This window comes from Oncorhynchus mykiss, chromosome 18 (genome assembly GCF_013265735.2).
Source record: "Oncorhynchus mykiss isolate Arlee chromosome 18, USDA_OmykA_1.1, whole genome shotgun sequence".
Classification (NCBI taxonomy): Eukaryota; Metazoa; Chordata; class Actinopteri; order Salmoniformes; family Salmonidae; genus Oncorhynchus; species Oncorhynchus mykiss.
The window spans coordinates 8714949-8738041 of NC_048582.1; the positions used below are offsets into that span (position 1 = coordinate 8714949).

The 23093-nt window shown below is 45.2% G+C and overlaps 1 protein-coding gene across 1 annotated transcript in view; it reads left to right on the plus strand.

The window, feature by feature from the left end:
- The first annotated feature begins 3525 nt into the window (after positions 1-3525).
- The window catches only part of LOC110495396 (rho-related GTP-binding protein RhoE), a 25580-nt gene continuing 6012 nt past the window's right edge, over positions 3526-23093 (plus strand). The window contains exons 1-2 of the mRNA XM_036951659.1: positions 3526-3948; positions 4088-4175. Coding sequence (XP_036807554.1) covers positions 3799-3948; positions 4088-4175 — 238 coding nt within the window. The 5' untranslated portion in view covers positions 3526-3798. The remainder of the gene's footprint in view (positions 3949-4087; positions 4176-23093) is intronic.

Here is a 23093-nt window from a genome sequence, read left to right on the forward strand (position 1 = left end):
GGTTCTGCTGGTCAGTCAGTCAGTCAGTGAGTGACATGTTCCCTCCTGCCCAGCCAAGCCCATCTTTCCACTCTGACTATAGTCTCTATCACTGTCTGTATCTGTAGCTGTTGTGTTCTGCTCCCCAGAGCCTGGTCCCACTCATCTGACTGTGTAACACTGTATTTCTCCTCTCCTCTCCTCTCCTCTCCTCTCCTCTCCTATCATTCTCTTCTTCTCCTCTCTCCTCTCCTATCATTCTCCTCCTCTCCTCTCCTTTCATTCTCCTCTCCTCATCTCCTCTCACTCACTCTCCTCTCCTCTCCTCTCCTCTCCTCTCCTCTCCTCTCCTCTCCTGTCCTGTCCTGTCCTGTCCTGTCCTGTCCTGTCCTGTCCTGTCCTGTCCCGTCCTGTATCTGTACCTGTATCTGTAGCTATAACTCAGTCTGGAAGCCAGTCTGGACCGGAGGGCAGAACACCCAACTCCCACCCTCCCACCCAACAGAAGGGGCTTCACCTACAAGATAGAGCTTTTGAAACTAACACATTCAGCTCACTTCACAATGCTATTCCATTCCATTCCATTCTACTCTATTCCAGAGAAAACTGGGGCAGGTTATTGCAGTGGGTATTTGATACAGGGATGTTTGCATTCCCCGTAAGTCAATAAAGGTTCAACCAGGCTGTCAAAGCTGATAACCCACATTAACCACACAGTTAGTACATCATTAAGAGTGAGTATTACTGTAGATGCTGACGCATATCCTGTCTAGTTTTGGGGCGGCAGGTAGTCTAGTGGTTAGAGCAGGTAGCCTAGTGGTTAGAGCAGGTAGCCTAGTGGTTAGAGCAGGTAGCCTAGTGGTTAGAGCAGGTAGCCTAGTGGTTAGAGCAGGTAGCCTAGTGGTTAGAGCAGGTAGCCTAGTGGTTAGAGCAGGTAGCCTAGTGGTTAGAGCAGGTAGCCTAGTGGTTAGAGCAGGTAGCCTAGTGGTTGGAGCAGGTAGCCTAGTGGTTAGAGCAGGTAGCCTAGTGGTTGGAGCAGGTAGCCTAGTGGTTAGAGTAGGTAGCCTAGTGGTTAGAGCAGGTAGCCTAGTGGTTAGAGCAGGTAGCCTAGTGGTTAGAGCAGGTAGCCTAGTGGTTAGAGCAGGTAGCCTAGTGGTTGGAGCAGGTAGCCTAGTGGTTGGAGCGTTGTGCCAGTAACTGAAAGGTTGCTGGATCGAATCCCTGAGCTGCCAAGGTTAAAATCTGTCGTTCTGCCCCTGAACAAGGCAGTTAACCCACTGTTCCCCGGTAGGCCGTCATTGTAAAATACACATTTGTTAGTAGGCTACAGTTAGTAGGTTACAGTTAGTAGGTTACAGTTAGTAGGATACAGTTAGTAGGATACAGTTAGTAGGTTACAGTTAGTAGGATACAGTTAGTAGACTACAGTTAGTAGGATACAGTTAGTAGACTACAGTTAGTAGGATACAGTTAGTAGGATACAGTTAGTAGGATACAGTTAGTAGGCTACAGTTAGTAGGATACAGTTAGTAGGATACAGTTAGTAGGTTACAGTTAGTAGGATACAGTTAGTAGGTTACAGTTAGTAGGATACAGTTAGTAGGTTACAGTTAGTAGGATACAGTTAGTAGGTTACAGTTAGTAGGATACAGTTAGTAGGATACAGTTAGTAGGATACAGTTAGTAGGATACAGTTAGTAGGTTACAGTTAGTAGGTTACAGTTAGTAGGATACAGTTAGTAGGATACAGTTAGTAGGTTACAGTTAGTAGGATACAGTTCGTAGGTTACAGTTAGTAGGATACAGTTAGTAGGATACAGTTAGTAGGTTACAGTTAGTAGGATACAGTTAGTAGGTTACAGTTAGTAGGATACAGTTAGTAGACTACAGTTAGTAGGATACAGTTAGAAGGTTAAAATATGCTGTAATACACCTGGCTGGGAACTGGACCTGTCTCTCTCTCTTTCTCTGTCTCTGTCTCTCTCTTTCTCTCTCTCTCTCTCTCTCTCTCTCTCTCTCTCTCTCTCTCTCCCTCTCTCTCTCTCTCTCTGTGTGCCTCGCTCTCTGTCTCTCTGTCTCTCTGTCTCTCTCTCTCTCTCTCTCTCTCTCTCTCTCTCTTTCTCTCAATTTCAATTCAATTCAATTCAAAGGGTTTTATTGGTGTGGGAAACATATGTTTACATTGTCAAAGCAAGTGAAATAAATACTAAACAAAAATGAAATAGCATCTGGTCTGCTCCTGAGGTCTAAGACACTGCATCTCGGTGCTAGAGGCGTCACTATAGACCCTAGTTCAGAGGTCTAAGACACTGCATCTCAGTGCTAGAGGCGTCACTATAGACCCTAGTTCAGCGGTCTAAGACAATGCATCTCAGTGCTAGAGGCGTCACTATAGACCCTAGTTCAGCGGTCTAAGACAATGCATCTCAGTGCTAGAGGCGTCACTATAGACCCTAGTTCGATTACAGGCTGTATCACAACCAGCCGTGATTGGGAGTCCCATAGGGCGGTGCACAATTGGCCCAGCGACGTCGGTGTTAGGGTTTGGCCGGGGTAGGTTGTCATTGTAAATAATAATTTGTTCTTAACTGACTTGCCTAGTGAAATAAAGGTTGAAATAAAAACAATTATAAAATAAATAAACAAAAAATTTACAGTAAACATTAACACTCACAAAATGTCCAGAATAATAAGTGAAAGGAGAGACCTAGTCAGCTGCAACTGAATGTCTTCAACTGACTGACTTCGACTGAATGCCTTCAACTGACTGACTTCGACTGAATGCCTTCAACTGAATGCCTTCAACTGACTGCCTTCAACTGAATGCCTTCAACTGAATGCCTTCAACTGACTGCCTTCAACTGAATGCCTTCAACTGACTGCCTTCAACTGACTGCCTTCAACTGACTGCCTTCAACTGAATGCCTTCAACTGAATGTCTTCAACTGAAATGTGTCTTCCGCATTGAACCCAACCCCTCTGAATCAGAGGTGCCTTAATCAATATCTACGTCATCGGGGTGCGGGGAATAAACACATTTCAAATGTAATTTTATGTGCAAATAGTTCAAATACACAAGGGGAAATAAATCAACATAAATATGAGTTGTATTTACAATGGTGTTTGTTCTTCACTGGTTGCCCTTTTCTTGTGGCAACAGGTCACAAATCTTGCTCCTGTGATGGCACACTGTGGTATTTCACCCAATTTGTTTTCAAATTCTTTGTGAGTCTGTGTAATCTGATGGAAATATGTGTCTCTAATATGGTCATACATTTGGCAGGAGGTTAGGAATTGCAGCTCAGTTTCCACCTCATTTTGTGGGCAGTGTGCACATCGGCATTTCTCAATAGCAAGGCTATACTCACCGAGTCTCTCTCGTTCCCTCTCTCTCTGAACACAAGTCATTTAAAATGACACGGTGAGATTATAAATATTTTAATAAAGTAGTCCATCATGATCTGAGCTGTTTGTAGGGAGTCCTACGGAGGGCGCCATCACACACTGAGCATACGATCACCACTCTCCCGACCACCCAGGTCCCCACATAGCCCTGCAACACTTTCAGCACGTGGAGAGAGAGGGGAGGGACAACTCCACTGGCTCATGGTCTCGGTATAAATACCGTCAAAAAGTCTCGTTCGCGTTGTAGTCGACACCAGACACAGTACTGACAAAGGACGCAGACATCAGAGAGGAGAAACGGATTTATTACGCTCCGAGTATCTGCTGTTTTCTGTTATTCATGTGTGTGTGTGTGTGTGCTCTCTTCAAACAACGTGGAGCTCTCTATAGCGAACTGTCCGTCAACTTACATCAATGAAGGAGAGAATATCTAGTCAGAAAGTATCTGTTCAGTCCGGGATGGATCCTAGTCAGATTGTGAAGTGTAAAATAGTTGTGGTCGGGGACAGTCAATGTGGGAAGACTGCTCTACTACACGTTTTTGCAAAGGATATCTTCCCAGAGGTGAGTTCAAAGAATTGTCTGCTTGATAGCTAAATGTAACAAAAGTTTGTTATAACTAATTAATACTACTACTACTAATAATAATAATATTTGTTATTACTTGTCTATAATGATCTATGATTGTCTCTTTTTTCTTTAGAGTTACATGCCCACAGTGTTCGAGAATTACACGGCCAGTTTTGAAATAGACACGAAAAGAATAGAGCTCAGCCTATGGGACACGTCAGGTAATGATCCTATTAATTTCTTTAATCTATCTATGTTGCCATAACTCTATGACCCAGTCTCCCCTATTATAATATTTAGTTTAGATGTATATAACCTGGGTAAATGTATATAACCTGGGTAGATGTATATAACCTGGGTAAATGTATATAACCTGGGTAAATGTATATAACCTGGGTAAATGTATATAACCTGGGTAGATGTCTATAACCTGGGTAAATGTATATAACCTGGGTAAATGTATATAACCTGGGTAGATGTATATAACCTGGGTAAATGTATATAACCTGTATATAACCTGGGTAGACGTATATAATCTGGGTAAATGTATATACCCTGGGTAAATGTATATAACCTGGGTAAATGTATATGACCTGGGTAAATGTATATAACCTGGGTAGATGTATATAACCTGGGTAAATGTATATAACCTGGGTAAATGTATATAACCTGGGTAAATGTATATGACCTGGGTAAATGTATATAACCTGGGTAGATGTATATAACCTGGGTAAATGTATATAACCTGGGTAAATGTATATAACCTGGGTAGACGTATATAACCTGGGTAAATGTATATACCCTGGGTAAATGTATATAACCTGGGTAAATGTATATGACCTGGGTAAATGTATATAACCTGGGTAAATGTATATGACCTGGGTAAATGTATATAACCTGGGTAGATGTATATAACCTGGGTAGATGTATATAACCTGGGTAGATGCAGGATAAATGCTTTATGCATTGTTTGCCTTTGGCTTCCATGATGCCCATTGATCAGAGTTGCTGTCCATTAGAAATGCAGCTGCCAGGCATGTCAGGACCTGTTGGTCTCACAGTGTGTGCAGCATGCGTGTCATGGAGGAATACATCTGTTAACAGTGATGAATATTTCATTTTTAATGAAACTAAATGATCTATTATTTATTATCAAGTTCTGGTTTGTTACATGCTTAGAAGAAGTCATGATGCTACTGTGGAATTGTAGGGATGGACCAGCTGGTTGAACCATTCAGACAGACACCACTGACCAAATGTTCTACCATGCTTCTTCAGCCCTCCCCCTCAACAAAGACACCATGCAGCCAATCAGTAACAGTGAGAAGACTGTCCTCCCTCCAGACAAACTGCTATTTCTGTACCTGGTTCAGTTTATTAGTCTTATACTGGCCTCTTCCAGTATACTGGTTTCTAGTGTTGAGGAGTTAACCTCATGGGATCTCCATCCATGCTGGAAGTCTGGAAGTAATTATGTGTTGTAGCCCCACTCTCCTCCAGCCGGATCCCCAGCCCTCTCCCTTCCGTAGACCCACTCTCCTCCAGCCGGATCCCCAGCCCTCTCCCTTCCGTAGCCCCACTCTCCCCCAGCCGGATCCCCAGCCCTCTCCCTTCCGTAGCCCCACTCTCCTCCAGCCGGATCCCCAGCCCTCTCCCTTCCGTAGCCCCACTCTCCCCCAGCCCAATCCCCAGCCCTCTCCTTTCCGTAGCCCCACTCTCCCCCAGCCGGATCCCCAGCCCTCTCCCTTCCGTAGACCCACTCTCCTCCAGCCGGATCCCCAGCCCTCTCCCTTCCGTAGCCCCACTCTCCCCTAGCCCTCTCCATTCCATTGTTCCACACTCCCTAGCCCTCTCCCTTTCTTGGCCCCACTCTCCCCCAGCCCAATCCCTAGCCCTCTCCCTTCCATTGCTCCACATTCCCCCAGCCCTCTCCCTTCCATTGTTCCACACTCCCCCAGCCCTGTCCCTTCCATACCCTCAGCCCTGCCCCTTCCATTGCTCCACATTCCCCCAGCCCTCTCCCTTCCATTGCTCCACAATCCCTCAGCCCACTCCCTGCTTAAGCCCCACTTTCCCTCAGCCCAATCCCCAGCCCTCTCCCTTCCGTAGCCCCACACTCCCCCAGCCCTCTCCCTGCTTAAGCCCCACTCTCCCCCAGCCCAATCCCCAGCCCTCTCCCTTCCGTAGCCCCACACTCCCCAGCCCTCTCCCAGCCCCCTCAGCTGTCCCCTGCCTGGACTGTGCTTGTAACCTGGGGGTGGTGGAAGTGGAGGTGGTAGTTCAAGCTGGGGCTCTGTTGCAGAGTGGGTCTGTTTGTCTGTCTGGTTGGCTGTAGAGGGACTGTCTGTCTGCCTGTTTGGCTGTAGTGGGACTGTCTGTCTGTAATGTAGTGTAGAGGGACTGTCTGTCTATAGTGTAGTGTAGAGGGAGTGTCTGTCTGTAATGTAGAGGGACTGTATGTCTGTAGTGTAGAGGGACTGTCTGTCTGTAGTGTAGAGGGAGTGTCTCTGTAGTGTGGAGGGACTGTCTGTCTATAGTGTAGTGTAGAAGGAGTGTCTGTCTGTAATGTAGAGAGACTGTCTGTCTGTAGTGTAGTGTAGAGGGACTGTCTGTCTGTAGTGTAGAGGGAGTGTCTCTGTTGTGTGGAGGGACAGTCTGTCTATAGTGTAGTGTAGAGGGAGTGTCTGTCTGTAATGTAGAGGGACTGTCTGTCTGTAGTGTAGAGGGACTGTCTGTCTGTAGTGTAGAGGGAGTGTCTCTGTAGTGTGGAGGGACTGTCTGTCTGTAGTGTAGTGTAGAGGGAGTGTCTGTCTGTAGTGTAGAGGGAGTGTCTGTCTGTAGTGTAGAGGGAGTGTCTGTCTGTAGTGTAGAGGGAGTGTCTCTGTAGTGTAGAGGGACTGTCTGTCTGTAGTGTGGAGGGACTGTCTGTCTGTAGTGTAGAGGGACTGTCTGTCTGTCTGTCTGTCTGTCTTTCTGCTGATTTCTTCAGTAGGTCTCCTGAGCCTTTCCTAGGCACGACTCTGTGATTGGCTCAGCTTCAGTGGGCAAACACAGAACTGGTGTGTGTGTGTTTGTGTGTGTGTGTGTGTGGTGTGTTGTGTTGTGTGTGTATGTGTGGTGTGTTGTGTGTGCGTACTGCAGAGCCTATGTATCCCCTAATGGGAACCCCTCTTTTATTCAGTAGGGCCTCTGAGCGACTGGCTTATCCCATGCCTCTATCCAGGCTTTAACAAGGTAGAGACACCTGAGCTCTGCTCATTACCAGGACTGAGCTGCACATTGATGGGCTCTGCCTCCCTGTCCGCTTTGTTTTCAAGCAGGAATAGAGGAAGGGAAGGAGCATAGCCAAACAGGAGTGGAGGTGCAGCAGACTAACACAAATTCTCACAGTAAAAACGAAAAAGTAAGCTACTGGATATACAGTATAGTATAGAACACAACCCAGTAATACAGTATAGTATAGAATACAACCCAGTAATACAGTATAGTATAGAACACAAACCAGTAATACAGTATAGTATAGAACACAACCCAGTAATACAGTATAGTATAGAACACAACCCAGTAATACAGTATAGTATAGAACACAACCCAGTAATATAGTATAGTATAGAACACAACCCAGTAATACAGTATAGTATAGAACACAGCCCAGTAATAGAGTATAGTATAGAACACAACCCAGTAATACAGTATAGTATAGAACACAACCCATTAATACAGTATAGTATAGAACACAGCCCAGTAATACAGTATAGTATAGAACACAACCCAGTAATACAGTATAGTATAGAACACAACCCAGTAATACAATATAGTATATAACACAACCCAGTAATACAGTATAGTATAGTATAGGACACAACCCATTAATACAGTATAGTATAGAACACATCCCAGTAATAGAGTATAGTATAGAACACAACCCAGTAATACAGTATAGTATAGAACACAACCCAGTAATATAGTATAGTATAGAACACAACCCAGTAATACAGTATAGTATAGAACACAGCCCAGTAATAGAGTATAGTATAGAACACAACCCAGTAATACAGTATAGTATAGAACACAACCCATTAATACAGTATAGTATAGAACACAGCCCAGTAATACAGTATAGTATAGAACACAACCCAGTAATACAGTATAGTATAGAACACAACCCAGTAATACAATATAGTATATAACACAACCCAGTAATACAGTATAGTATAGTATAGGACACAACCCATTAATACAGTATAGTATAGAACACAGCCCAGTAATAGAGTATAGTATAGAACACAACCCGGTAATACAATATAGTATAGAACACAACCCAGTAATACAATATAGTATAGAACACAACCCAGTAATACAGTATAGTATAGTATAGAACACAACCCATTAATACAGTATAGTATAGAACACAGCCCAGTAATAGAGTATAGTATAGAACACAACCCGGTAATACAATATAGTATAGAACACAACCCAGTAATATAGTATAGTATAGAACACAACCCATTAATACAGTATAGTATAGAACACAGCCCAGTAATACAGTATAGAATAGAACACAACCCGGTAATACAATATAGAATAGAACACAACCCAGTAATACAGTATAGTATAGAACACAACCCAGTAATACAGTATAGTATAGAACACAACCCAGTAATACAGTATAGTATAGAACACAACCCAGTAATACAATATAGTATAGAACACAACCCAGTAATACAGTATAGTATAGTATAATATAGAACACAACCCAGTAATACAGTATAGTATAGAACACAACCCAGTAATACAATATAGTATAGAACACAACCCAGTAATACAGTATAGTATAGAACACAACCCAGTAATACAATATAGTATAGAACACAACCCAGTAATACAGTATAGTATAGAACACAACCCAGTAATACAATATAGTATAGAACACAACCCAGTAATACAGTATAGTATAGAACACAACCCAGTAATACAGTATAGTATAGAACACAGCCCAGTAATACAGTATAGTATAGAACACAGCCCAGTAATACAGTATAGAATAGAACACAACCCGGTAATACAATATAGTATAGAACACAACCCAGTAATACAGTATAGTATAGAACACAACCCAGTAATACAGTATAGTATAGAACACAACCCAGTAATACAATATAGTATAGAACACAACCCAGTAATACAGTATAGTATAGTATAATATAGAACACAACCCAGTAATACAGTATAGTATAGTATAATATAGAACACAACCCAGTAATACAATATAGTATAGAACACAACCCAGTAATACAATATAGTATAGAACACAACCCAGTAATACAGTATAGTATAGAACACAACCCAGTAATACAGTATAGTATAGAACACAACCCAGTAATACAGTATAGTATAGAACACAACCCAGTAATACAGTATAGTATAGAACACAACCCAGTAATACAGTATAGGATAGAACACAACCCAGTAATACAGTATAGTATAGTATAATATAGAACACAACCCAGTAATACAGTATAGTATAGTATAATATAGAACACAACCCAGTAATACAGTATAGTATAGTATAGAACACAACCCAGTAATACAATATAGTATAGTATAGAACACAACCCAGTAATACAGTATAGTATAGTATAGAACACAACCCATTAATACAGTATAGTATAGTATAATATAGAACACAACCCAGTAATACAGTATAGTATAGTATAGTATAGAACACAACCCAGTAATACAGTATAGTATAGTATAATATAGAACACAACCCAGTAATACAGTATAGTATAGTATAGTATAGAACACAACCCAGTAACAGGCCTTCAACTCACATATGGATATAAAGCAGTGGTATTCAAAGTCAGGTTCATGACCCCTAGTGGGGGAATTGCAGTTGGGTCGACAAATAAAACGATTTAAAAAAAATTAGAAGTACAAATGATTTTACTGCCTTGCTCAAGGGAAGAACGGCACATTTTTACACAAGCAACATTTTGGTTACTGTCCCAAAGCTTTAACCGCTAGGCTACCTGCTGCCCTCCTAGAAAATGGACAGGCTTTAAAGTTTTGTCATTAGATATGTGGTGGGGGGGGAAATGGGTTCCCCAGAAATTATGGCGAAAAAAATGGGGTCCCTGCGTAAAAAAGTTGAAATACCACTGACATAAAGCTATTGAACCCATATCAACTCACTCTCCTAACTCTTAAATAAAGGGTGCAGGCAGACAGCCAATCACCTTAGCAAACTGCCTCAGGCACACACCTCCACTTTCAACATCCAAGGAGAGACGCAATGACAGGAACGTTACAAAGAAACATATCAACACCCCGTAGCCCAGCCGACAGGCCTCTAACCTTTAACCCTGAAGGTGAAGGAGCACACAGAGGACAAATGGGAGTTCATAACTTCCCAGGACATGACCTTAACGACCTCCATTTTACTGTTACCCCCTGACTGACTGTCTGTGGTTCATTAACTGCATCACAGATAAACAGAGAACAAATGCGCCAGGGTCAGTCCACCACCACTTCGTACTGTAGGGAGTCCTGGGAGGGTCAGGGGGATGTGGGTTCCTTCCTGGGAGGGGCAGGGGGATGTGGGTTCCTTCCTGGGAGGGGCAGGGGGTTGTGCATTTCAGTCTGGGAGGGTCAGTGGTCAGGGGGATGTGGGTTCCTTCCTGGGAGGGTCAAAGGATTGTGCGTTTCAGTTTGTAAGGGTTAGTGGGGGCTCCAGTTCCACAGATGCCTGAGTTCCTGCCCCCCTACTGCTCCCTGGCAAGACAAGCGGCAGAGGGAAACCTATTGATTAGTCCTGGGGCTGCTGAGTTAGTTAGGGAGATTTCAAAGGGGGGAGTGAATCCCACAGCTGCTAACCTGCAGGCTCCTCCATATCAATCACATGCTGAGAAGAAGAGGGAGGACGGGGGATGAGGAGGAGGGGTGCTAGATACCGGGGATGAAGCTAGAGCTGAGCTGGGCTTATCTGCAGGAGCCATTCTCCCCAGGGCCGGATTTGGGAGCACCTACCTCCAGGGGGCCTTTCCTGCAATTAAAAACATTTTGCCATGGGACAGAGAGAAAATGTTGCAGTTTTATCATGAGGCTAAGAGAAAATGTTGCAGTTTTATCATGAGGCTAAGAGGAAATGTTGCAGTTTTATCATGAGGCTAAGAGGAAATGTTGCAGTTTTATCATGAGGCTAAGAGGAAATGTTGCAGTTTTATCATGAGGCTAAGAGGAATTGTTGCAGTTTTATCATGAGGCTAAGAGGAAATGTTGCAGTTTTATCATGAGGCTAAGAGGAAATGTTGCAGTTTTATCATGAGGCTAAGAGAAAATGTTGCAGTTTTATCATGAGGCTAAGAGAAAATGTAGCAGTTTTATCATGAGGCTAAGAAAAAATGTTGCAGTTTTATCATGAGGCTAAGAGAAAATGTTGCAGTTTTATCATGAGGCTAAGAGAAAATGTTGCAGTTTTATCATGAGGCTAAGAGAAAATGTTGCAGTTTTATCATGAGGCTAAGAGAAAATGTTGCAGTTTTATCATGAGGCTAAGAGGAAATGTTGCAGTTTTATCATGAGGCTAAGAGAAAATGTTGCAGTTTTATCATGAGGCTAAGAGAAAATGTTGCAGTTTTCAAGTGAATTTCCTGCAATTCTACACATTTTGCCATGACTTCTGTCATGTTCATATGTTATTTGAGGGGCCCCGACCTCCAGCGTTGGGGGTAGGGGGACGTGCCTGTTCGTAAATCCGTCCCTCATTCTCCCCCATTGGTCTATTGACCCATCTGAGAGGTTTGGAGGAAGTGGTCCTCAAGGTGTTTGTTGCTTTGTACCTGAGGCATCGATTCAGATGTGACTTATTTCAACAATATTACCTGTTCATTTTCTAAACGAATACAGTGGGAGACTATTTAGAAATGAAGGGAAATCAAAGAACCTCAGCGCCAGCTGGTTGCCGTCCTGTCTCCTCCCTCTCTCCCTGCCTCCACACACGCCTCCCGCATGACTGCTGTGTGATTCAGCGGCTGAGACAGAATGATGGATTGACTACTATCGCGTTTGTTGACACTGTTGTAGGCCGGGCCGTGCTCCGTGTACGCTGAACGCTTTGAGCCAGCCTATAGGAGGGAGACAGCAGCTGGTTCAACTCGACACAAAGAGGCCAGTGACACTCAGAGAGACAACCGTCAGGGTGATTGACCTTTCAGACGTTACACAGGCACCATTGACATTCCTCCACTAACTTGAATGCAAAGCATCTATACTGAATCCCAACCTGGATCCTGTGTGTTTCTGCCGTCAGTTGTTCACAGACTGCTGCCTGTCCACTCTGGCTGCCAGACAGCTGAGGTGGGCTCTGCTTTAGCAAGCTCCCAGGCCTTCCCTTCTACAGACCACGGTCAGCAGCCAGCCTTTGTTGCCTGCATCGGATCAATTTCTGGAGCTCGGTGAATTGGAGCCGCATGTTTCACATTCCGGGGACGAAAGGTTGCTACTTGCTACTGAACAAAGAGCCCTTTTGTAAACGTTGAGATCTTTCTGCAAACTTAAGAGGAGCGGTGCATATTTCCGTTGTTAACGTTGTTAACGTTGTTAGCCTGAAAGAAAACTCAATCAAATGAGTTTTTGCATGTCTGCATGCCTTAGATCAGCTGTACTGTATACTCATTTACACTGTGTGACCTGGGGAAACTGAATCCTATAGACTGTGTGATCTGGGTAACTGAATCATATAGACAGTGTGATCTGGGTAACTGAATCATATAGACTGTGTTTCCTGGGGAAACTGAATCATATAGACTGTGTGACCTGGGTAACTGAATCATATAGACTGTGTGTTACCTGGGTAACTGAATCATATAGACTGTGTGATCTGGGTAACTGAATCATATAGACTGTGTTACCTGGGTAACTGAATCATATAGACTGTGTGACCTGGGTAACTGAATCATATAGACTGTGTTACCTGGGTAACTGAATCATATAGACAGTGTGATCTGGGTAACTGAATCATATAGACTGTGTGTTACCTGGGTAACTGAATCATATAGACTGTGTGACCTGGGTAACTGAATCATATAGACTGTGTTACCTGGGTAACTGAATCATATAAATTGTGTGACCTGGGTAACTGAATCATATAGACAGTGTGATCTGGGTAACTGAATCATATAGACTGTGTGACCTGGGTAACTGAATCATATAGACTGTGTGACCTGGGTAACTGAATCATATAGACTGTGTGACCTGGGTAACTGAATCATATAGACTGTGTGACCTGGGGAAACTGAATCCTATAGACTGTGTGATCTGGGTAACTGAATCATATAGACTGTGTTACCTGGGGAAACTGAATCATATAGACTGTGTGACCTGGGTAACTGAATCACATAGACTGTGTGATCTGGGTAACTGAATCATATAGACTGTGTGATCTGGGTAACTGAATCATATAGACTGTGCGATCTGGGTAACTGAATCATATAGACTGTGTGATCTGGGTAACTGAATCATATAGACAGTGTGATCTGGGTAACTGAATCATATAGACTGTGTTACCTGGGTAACTGAATCATATAGACTGTGTGACCTGGGTAACTGAATCATATAGACTGTGTTACCTGGGTAACTGAATCATATAGACTGTGTGACCTGGGGAAACTGAATCCTATAGACTGTGTGATCTGGGTAACTGAATCATATAGACTGTGTTACCTGGGGAAACTGAATCATATAGACTGTGTGACCTGGGTAATTGAATCACATAGACTGTGTGATCTGGGTAACTGAATCATATAGACTGTGTGACCTGGGGAAACTGAATCACATAGACTGTGTGATCTGGGTAACTGAATCCTATAGACTGTGTGATCTGGGTAACTGAATCATATAGACTGTGTTACCTGGGGAAACTGAATCATATAGACTGTGTGACCTGGGTAACTGAATCACATAGACTGTGTGATCTGGGTAACTGAATCATATAGACTGTGTTACCTGGGGAAACTGAATCATATAGACTGTGTGACCTGGGTAACTGAATCACATAGACTGTGTGATCTGGGTAACTGAATCACATAGACTGTGTGATCTGGGTAACTGAATCACATAGACTGTGTGTTACCTGGGTAACTGAATCATATAGACAGTGTTACCTGGGGAAACTGAATCATATAGACTGTGTTACCTGGGTAACTGAATCATATAGACTGTGTGACCTGGGTAACTGAATCATATAGACTGTGTTACCTGGGTAACTGAATCATATAGACTGTGTGACCTGGGTAACTGAATCATATAGACTGTGTGACCTGGGGTAACTCACATACAAGGTACTGTGTATCATTCAGAACTCAGATTGTCTTAAACTCTCTTTGTCTCTCTCTCTCTCTCTCTCCCTCTCTCTCGCTCCCTCTCGCTCTCTCTCTCGCTCTCTCGCTCTCTCTCTCTCTCTCTCTCTCTCTCTCTCTCTCTGTTGTTCTTCACCTCTCACATTGACACACACTCCTTGCATTAGGGCCTTTTTCTTAAGTGGCATGCTTGAGGTTGATGGGATTCACAGGTCTGGCAGCAGGACTTGAGGTTGATGGGATTCAGAGGTCTGGCAGCAGGACTAACTGTGGAATGAATGGTTCAGATGGAGCTGAACTGTTGTGGTACACACAGGGCTCCACTCAGTTGTCAGCTCAGCTGGCACCCTATTCCCTATGAAGTGCACTCAGCAAATGGGGTGCCATTTGGGACGCACACTAAGACTTAGAGCTCTGTGGTCAGGCCTCTCTCTCTCTGCCTCATCTGTCACTCTGAGGGCTGAAGAGAGAGACAGGGAGCATGTGTCAGCAGCTGCCTACTCCCCCAATGTCTGTCTGTCTGTCTGTCTGTCTGTCTGTCTGTCTGTCTGTGAGAGATATTGAAAAATAGAGATTAAGGGAGCAAGAGAAAAGGAGAGAGACAGAGAAGGAGAGAGAGAAGAGAACAAAAGAGGCAGAACAGTGGGTGGGTGTCTTCCTTCCTCTCAGATTAAAATGTCCTGAGGGGAACAAGGACGGAGCAGAAACTAATGAGGTGATAGTCAACAGGACTTTGTCCACTGTGGAACTTCCTCTCTCTGTGTGTGTTTGTGTGTGTGTGTTTGTGTGTGTGTGTGTGTGTGTGTGCGTGCGTGCGTGCGTGTGTGTGCGTGCTGCGTTCTATCAGCTGGGCACCAGGAGATGTCCTCACAGAGGTTCAGATCCAGCTGGGATGAAACAGACACATAGCAGCATCCTCCTATAACACTTCCATAAGAGAGCTATTTATGGCTGAGGAAAACACCCAAATACACTCCACTGATTGTCCTGGGATAGCCACAAACTTATTGTAAGGTTTTGAATCTGTCTTCTATAGAACTACATGACCCTTAGCAGCAACCCCATCCTCTATAAAATAACATTGAAAATCGCCCCCAGATTTCATGTGGAGGGAGGGTTTGTCACTATTCTGAATGTTGCCCCCAGATTTCCTGTGGAGGGAGGGTTTGTCACTATTCTGAATGTTGCCCCCAGATTTCCTGTGGAGGGAGGGTTTGTCACTATTCTGAATGTTGCCCCCAGATTTCATGTGGAGGGAGGGTTTGTCACTATTCTGAATGTTGCCCCCAGATTTCCTGTGGAGGGAGGGTTTGTCACTATTCTGAATGTTGCCCCCAGATTTCATGTGGAGGGAGGGTTTGTCAGCATTCTGAATGTTGCCCCCAGATTTCCTGTGGAGGGAGGGTTTGTCAGCATTCTGAATGTTGCCCCCAGATTTCATGTGGAGGGAGGGTTTGTCAGTATTCTGAATGTTGCCCCCAGATTTCCTGTGGAGGGAGGGTTTGTCAGCATTCTGAATGTTGCCCCCAGATTTCCTGTGGAGGGAGGGTTTGTCAGTATTCTGAATGTTGCCTCCAGATTTCCTGTGGAGGGAGGGTTTGTCAGCATTCTGAATGTTGCCCCCAGATTTCCTGTGGAGGGAGGGTTTGTCACTATTCTGAATGTTGCCCCCAGATTTCCTGTGGAGGGAGGGTTTGTCAGTATTCTGAATGTTGCCCCCAGATATCCTGTGGAGGGAGGGTTTGTCAGTATTCTGAATGTTGCCCCCAGATTTCCTGTGGAGGGAGGGTTTGTCAGTATTCTGAATGTTGCCCCCAGATATCCTGTGGAGGGAGGGTTTGTCAGTATTCTGAATGTTGCCCCCAGATATCCTGTGGAGGGAGGGTTTGTCAGCATTCTGAATGTCTGGATGTGGACTTATAGGACACTAAATATGTGAAACATATCCTTCTGCGTTCCTCTCCGTTGAGGACTGAGCAGCAAGCTCAGCAAGCTACCCCATCCTCAACATCCTCTAACTGATCCTTACCCCATCCTCAACATCCTCTAACTGATCCTTACCCCATCCTCCACATCCTCTAACTGATCCTTACCCCATCCTCCACATCCTCTAACTGATCCTTACCCCATCCTCCACATCCTCTAACTGATCCTTACCCCATCCTCCACATCCTCTAACTGATCCTTACCCCATCCTCCACATCCTCTAACTGATCCTTACCCCATCCTCAACATCCTCTAACTGATCCTTACCCCATCCTCCACATCCTCTAACTGATCCTTACCCCATCCTCCACATCCTCTAACTGATCCTTACCCCATCCTCCACATCCTCTAACTGATCCTTACCCCATCCTCCACATCCTCTAACTGATCCTTACCCCATCCTCCACATCCTCTAACTGATCCTTACCCCATCCTCCACATCCTCTAACTGATCCTTACCCCATCCTCCACATCCTCTAACTGATCCTTACCCCATCCTCAACATCCTCTAACTGATCCTTACCCCATCCTCAACATCCTCTAACTGATCCTTACCCCATCCTCCACATCCTCTAACTGATCCTTACCTCCATACTCAACATCCTCTAACTGATCCTTACCCCATCCTCAACATCCTCTAACTGATCCTTACCCCATCCTCCACATCCTCTAACTGATCCTTACCCCCATCCTCAACATCCTCTAACTGATCCTTACCCCATCCTCCACATCCTCTAACTGATCCTTACCCCCATCCTCAACATCCTCTAACTGATCCTTACCCCATCCTCAACATCCTCTAACTGATCCTTACCCCATCCTCAACATCCTCTAACTGATCCTTACCCCCATCCTCAACATCCTCTAACTGATCCTTACCCCCATTCTCAACATCCTCTAACTGATCCTTACCCCATCCTCAACATCCTCTAACTGATCCTTACCCCATCCTCCACATCCTCTAACTGATCCTTACCCCCATCCTCAACATCCTCTAACTGATCCTTACCCCATCCTCCACATCCTCTAACTGATCCTTACCCCATCCTCAACATCCTCTAACTGATCCTTACCCCCATCCTCAACATCCTCTAACTGATCCTTACCCCCATCCTCAACATCCTCTAACTGATCCTTACCCCCATCCTCAACATCCTCTAACTGATCCTTACCCCCATCCTCAACATCCTCTAACTGATCCTTACCCCCATCCTCAACATCCTCTAACTGATCCTTACCCCCATCCTCAGCATCCTCTAATTGATCCTTACCCCCATCCTCAACATCCTCTAACTGATCCTTACCCCATCCTCCACATCCTCTAACTGATCCTTACCCCCATCCTCAACATCCTCTAACTGATCCTTACCCCCATCCTCAACATCCTCTAACTGATCCTTACCCCATCCTCCACATCCTCTAACTGATCCTTACCCCCATCCTCAACATCCTCTAACTGATCCTTACCCCATCCTCAACATCCTCTAACTGATCCTTACCCCCATCCTCAACATCCTCTAACTGATCCTTACCCCCATCCTCAACATCCTCTAACTGATCCTTACCTCCATACTCAACATCCTCTAACTGATCCTTACCCCCATCCTCAACATCCTCTAACTGATCCTTACCCCCATCCTCAACATCCTCTAACTGATCCTTACCCCCATCCTCAACATCCTCTAACTGATCCTTACCCCATCCTCCACATCCTCTAACTGATCCTTACCCCCATCCTCCACATCCTCTAACTGATCCTTACCCCCATCCTCAATATCCTCTAACTGATCCTTACCCCCATCCTCAACATCCTCTAACTGATCCTTACCCCATCCTCCACATCCTCTAACTGATCCTTACCCCCATCCTCCACATCCTCTAACTGATCCTTACCCCCATCCTCAATATCCTCTAACTGATCCTTACCCCCATCCTCAACATCCTCTAACTGATCCTTACCCCCATCCTCAACATCCTCTAACTGATCCTTACCTCCATACTCAACATCCTCTAACTGATCCTTACCCCATCCTCAACATCCTCTAACTGATCCTTACCCCCATCCTCAACATCCTCTAACTGATCCTTACCCCATCCTCCACATCCTCTAACTGATCCTTACCCCCATCCTCCACATCCTCTAACTGATCCTTACCCCCATCCTCAACATCCTCTAACTGATCCTTACCCCCATCCTCAACATCCTCTAACTGATCCTTACCCCATCCTCAACATCCTCTAACTGATCCTTACCCCCATCCTCAACATCCTCTAACTGATCCTTACCCCCATCCTCAACATCCTCTAACTGATCCTTACCCCCATCCTCAACATCCTCTAACTGATCCTTACCCCCATCCTCAACATCCTCTAACTGATCCTTACCCCCATCCTCAACATCCTCTAACTGATCCTTACCCCATCCTCAACATCCTCTAACTGATCCTTACCCCCATCCTCAACATCCTCTAACTGATCCTTACCCCATCCTCTAACTGATCCTTACCCCCATCCTCAACATCCTCTAACTGATCCTTACCCCATCCTCCACATCCTCTAACTGATCCTTACCCCCATCCTCAACATCCTCTAACTGATCCTTACCCCATCCTCCACATCCTCTAACTGATCCTTACCCCCATCCTCAACATCCTCTAACTGATCCTTACCCCCATCCTCAACATCCTCTAACTGATCCTTACCCCAATCCTCAACATCCTCTAACTGATCCTTACCCCCATCCTCAACATCCTCTAACTGATCCTTACCCCCATCCTCAACATCCTCTAACTGATCCTTACCCCAATCCTCAACATCCTCTAACTGATCCTTACCCCATCCTCAACATCCTCTAACTGATCCTTACCCCCATCCTCCACATCCTCTAACTGATCCTTACCCCCATCCTCAACATCCTCTAACTGATCCTTACCCCATCCTCAACATCCTCTAACTGATCCTTACCCCATCCTCAACATCCTCTAACTGATCCTTACCCCATCCTCAACATCCTCTAACTGATCCTTACCCCATCCTCAACATCCTCTAACTGATCCTTACCCCCATCCTCAACATCCTCTAACTGATCCTTACCTCCATACTCAACATCCTCTAACTGATCCTTACCCCCATCCTCAAGATCCTCTAACTGATCCTTACCCCCATCCTCAACATCCTCTAACTGATCCTTACCCCCATCCTCAACATCCTCTAACTGATCCTTACCCCATCCTCCACATCCTCTAACTGATCCTTACCCCCATCCTCCACATCCTCTAACTGATCCTTACCCCCATCCTCAATATCCTCTAACTGATCCTTACCCCCATCCTCAACATCCTCTAACTGATCCTTACCCCATCCTCCACATCCTCTAACTGATCCTTACCCCCATCCTCCACATCCTCTAACTGATCCTTACCCCCATCCTCAATATCCTCTAACTGATCCTTACCCCCATCCTCAACATCCTCTAACTGATCCTTACCCCCATCCTCAACATCCTCTAACTGATCCTTACCCCCATCCTCAACATCCTCTAACTGATCCTTACCTCCATACTCAACATCCTCTAACTGATCCTTACCCCATCCTCAACATCCTCTAACTGATCCTTACCCCCATCCTCAACATCCTCTAACTGATCCTTACCCCATCCTCCACATCCTCTAACTGATCCTTACCCCCATCCTCCACATCCTCTAACTGATCCTTACCCCCATCCTCAACATCCTCTAACTGATCCTTACCCCCATCCTCAACATCCTCTAACTGATCCTTACCCCATCCTCAACATCCTCTAACTGATCCTTACCCCCATCCTCAACATCCTCTAACTGATCCTTACCCCCATCCTCAACATCCTCTAACTGATCCTTACCCCCATCCTCAACATCCTCTAACTGATCCTTACCCCCATCCTCAACATCCTCTAACTGATCCTTACCCCATCCTCAACATCCTCTAACTGATCCTTACCCCCATCCTCAACATCCTCTAACTGATCCTTACCCCATCCTCTAACTGATCCTTACCCCCATCCTCAACATCCTCTAACTGATCCTTACCCCATCCTCAACATCCTCTAACTGATCCTTACCCCCATCCTCAACATCCTCTAACTGATCCTTACCCCATCCTCTAACTGATCCTTACCCCCATCCTCAACATCCTCTAACTGATCCTTACCCCATCCTCCACATCCTCTAACTGATCCTTACCCCCATCCTCAACATCCTCTAACTGATCCTTACCCCATCCTCCACATCCTCTAACTGATCCTTACCCCATCCTCTAACTGATCCTTACCCCCATCCTCAACATCCTCTAACTGATCCTTACCCCATCCTCAACATCCTCTAACTGATCCTTACCCCCATCCTCAACATCCTCTAACTGATCCTTACCCCATCCTCTAACTGATCCTTACCCCCATCCTCAACATCCTCTAACTGATCCTTACCCCATCCTCCACATCCTCTAACTGATCCTTACCCCCATCCTCAACATCCTCTAACTGATCCTTACCCCATCCTCCACATCCTCTAACTGATCCTTACCCCCATCCTCAACATCCTCTAACTGATCCTTACCCCCATCCTCAACATCCTCTAACTGATCCTTACCCCAATCCTCAACATCCTCTAACTGATCCTTACCCCCATCCTCAACATCCTCTAACTGATCCTTACCCCCATCCTCAACATCCTCTAACTGATCCTTACCCCAATCCTCAACATCCTCTAACTGATCCTTACCCCATCCTCAACATCCTCTAACTGATCCTTACCCCCATCCTCCACATCCTCTAACTGATCCTTACCCCCATCCTCAACATCCTCTAACTGATCCTTACCCCATCCTCAACATCCTCTAACTGATCCTTACCCCATCCTCAACATCCTCTAACTGATCCTTACCCCATCCTCAACATCCTCTAACTGATCCTTACCCCATCCTCAACATCCTCTAACTGATCCTTACCCCATCCTCCACATCCTCTAACTGATCCTTACCCCCATCCTCCACATCCTCTAACTGATCCTTACCCCATCCTCTAACTGATCCTTACCCCCATCCTCAACATCCTCTAACTGATCCTTACCCCATCCTCAACATCCTCTAACTGATCCTTACCCCCATCCTCAACATCCTCTAACTGATCCTTACCCCATCCTCTAACTGATCCTTACCCCCATCCTCAACATCCTCTAACTGATCCTTACCCCATCCTCCACATCCTCTAACTGATCCTTACCCCCATCCTCAACATCCTCTAACTGATCCTTACCCATCCTCCACATCCTCTAACTGATCCTTACCCCATCCTCTAACTGATCCTTACCCCCATCCTCAACATCCTCTAACTGATCCTTACCCCATCCTCAACATCCTCTAACTGATCCTTACCCCCATCCTCAACATCCTCTAACTGATCCTTACCCCATCCTCTAACTGATCCTTACCCCCATCCTCAACATCCTCTAACTGATCCTTACCCCATCCTCCACATCCTCTAACTGATCCTTACCCCCATCCTCAACATCCTCTAACTGATCCTTACCCCATCCTCCACATCCTCTAACTGATCCTTACCCCCATCCTCAACATCCTCTAACTGATCCTTACCCCCATCCTCAACATCCTCTAACTGATCCTTACCCCAATCCTCAACATCCTCTAACTGATCCTTACCCCCATCCTCAACATCCTCTAACTGATCCTTACCCCCATCCTCAACATCCTCTAACTGATCCTTACCCCAATCCTCAACATCCTCTAACTGATCCTTACCCCATCCTCAACATCCTCTAACTGATCCTTACCCCCATCCTCCACATCCTCTAACTGATCCTTACCCCCATCCTCAACATCCTCTAACTGATCCTTACCCCATCCTCAACATCCTTTAACTGATCCTTACCCCATCCTCAACATCCTCTAACTGATCCTTACCCCATCCTCAACATCCTCTAACTGATCCTTACCCCATCCTCAACATCCTCTAACTGATCCTTACCCCATCCTCCACATCCTCTAACTGATCCTTACCCCCATCCTCCACATCCTCTAACTGATCCTTACCCCCATCCTCAACATCCTCTAACTGATCCTTACCCCATCCTCAACATCCTCTAACTGATCCTTACCCCCATCCTCAACATCCTCTAACTGATCCTTACCCCATCCTCAACATCCTCTAACTGATCCTTACCCCATCCTCAACATCCTCTAACTGATCCTTACCCCATCCTCAACATCCTCTAACTGATCCTTACCCCCATCCTCAACATCCTCTAACTGATCCTTACCCCATCCTCAACATCCTCTAACTGATCCTTACCCCCATCCTCAACATCCTCTAACTGATCCTTACCCCATCCTCAACATCCTCTAATTGATCCTTACCCCCATCCTCAACATCCTCTAACTGATCCTTACCCCATCCTCAACATTCTCTAACTGATCCTTACCCCCATACTCAACATCCTCTAACTGATCCTTACCCCCATCCTCAACATCCTCTAACTGATCCTTACCCCCATCCTCAACATCCTCTAACTGATCCTTACCCCATCCTCAACATCCTCTAATTGATCCTTACCCCCATCCTCAACATCCTCTAACTGATCCTTACCCCATCCTCCACATCCTCTAACTGATCCTTACCCCCATCCTCAACATCCTCTAACTGATCCTTACCCCATCCTCAACATCCTCTAACTGATCCTTACCCCCATCCTCTAACTGATCCTTACCCCCATCCTCAACATCCTCTAACTGATCCTTACCCCC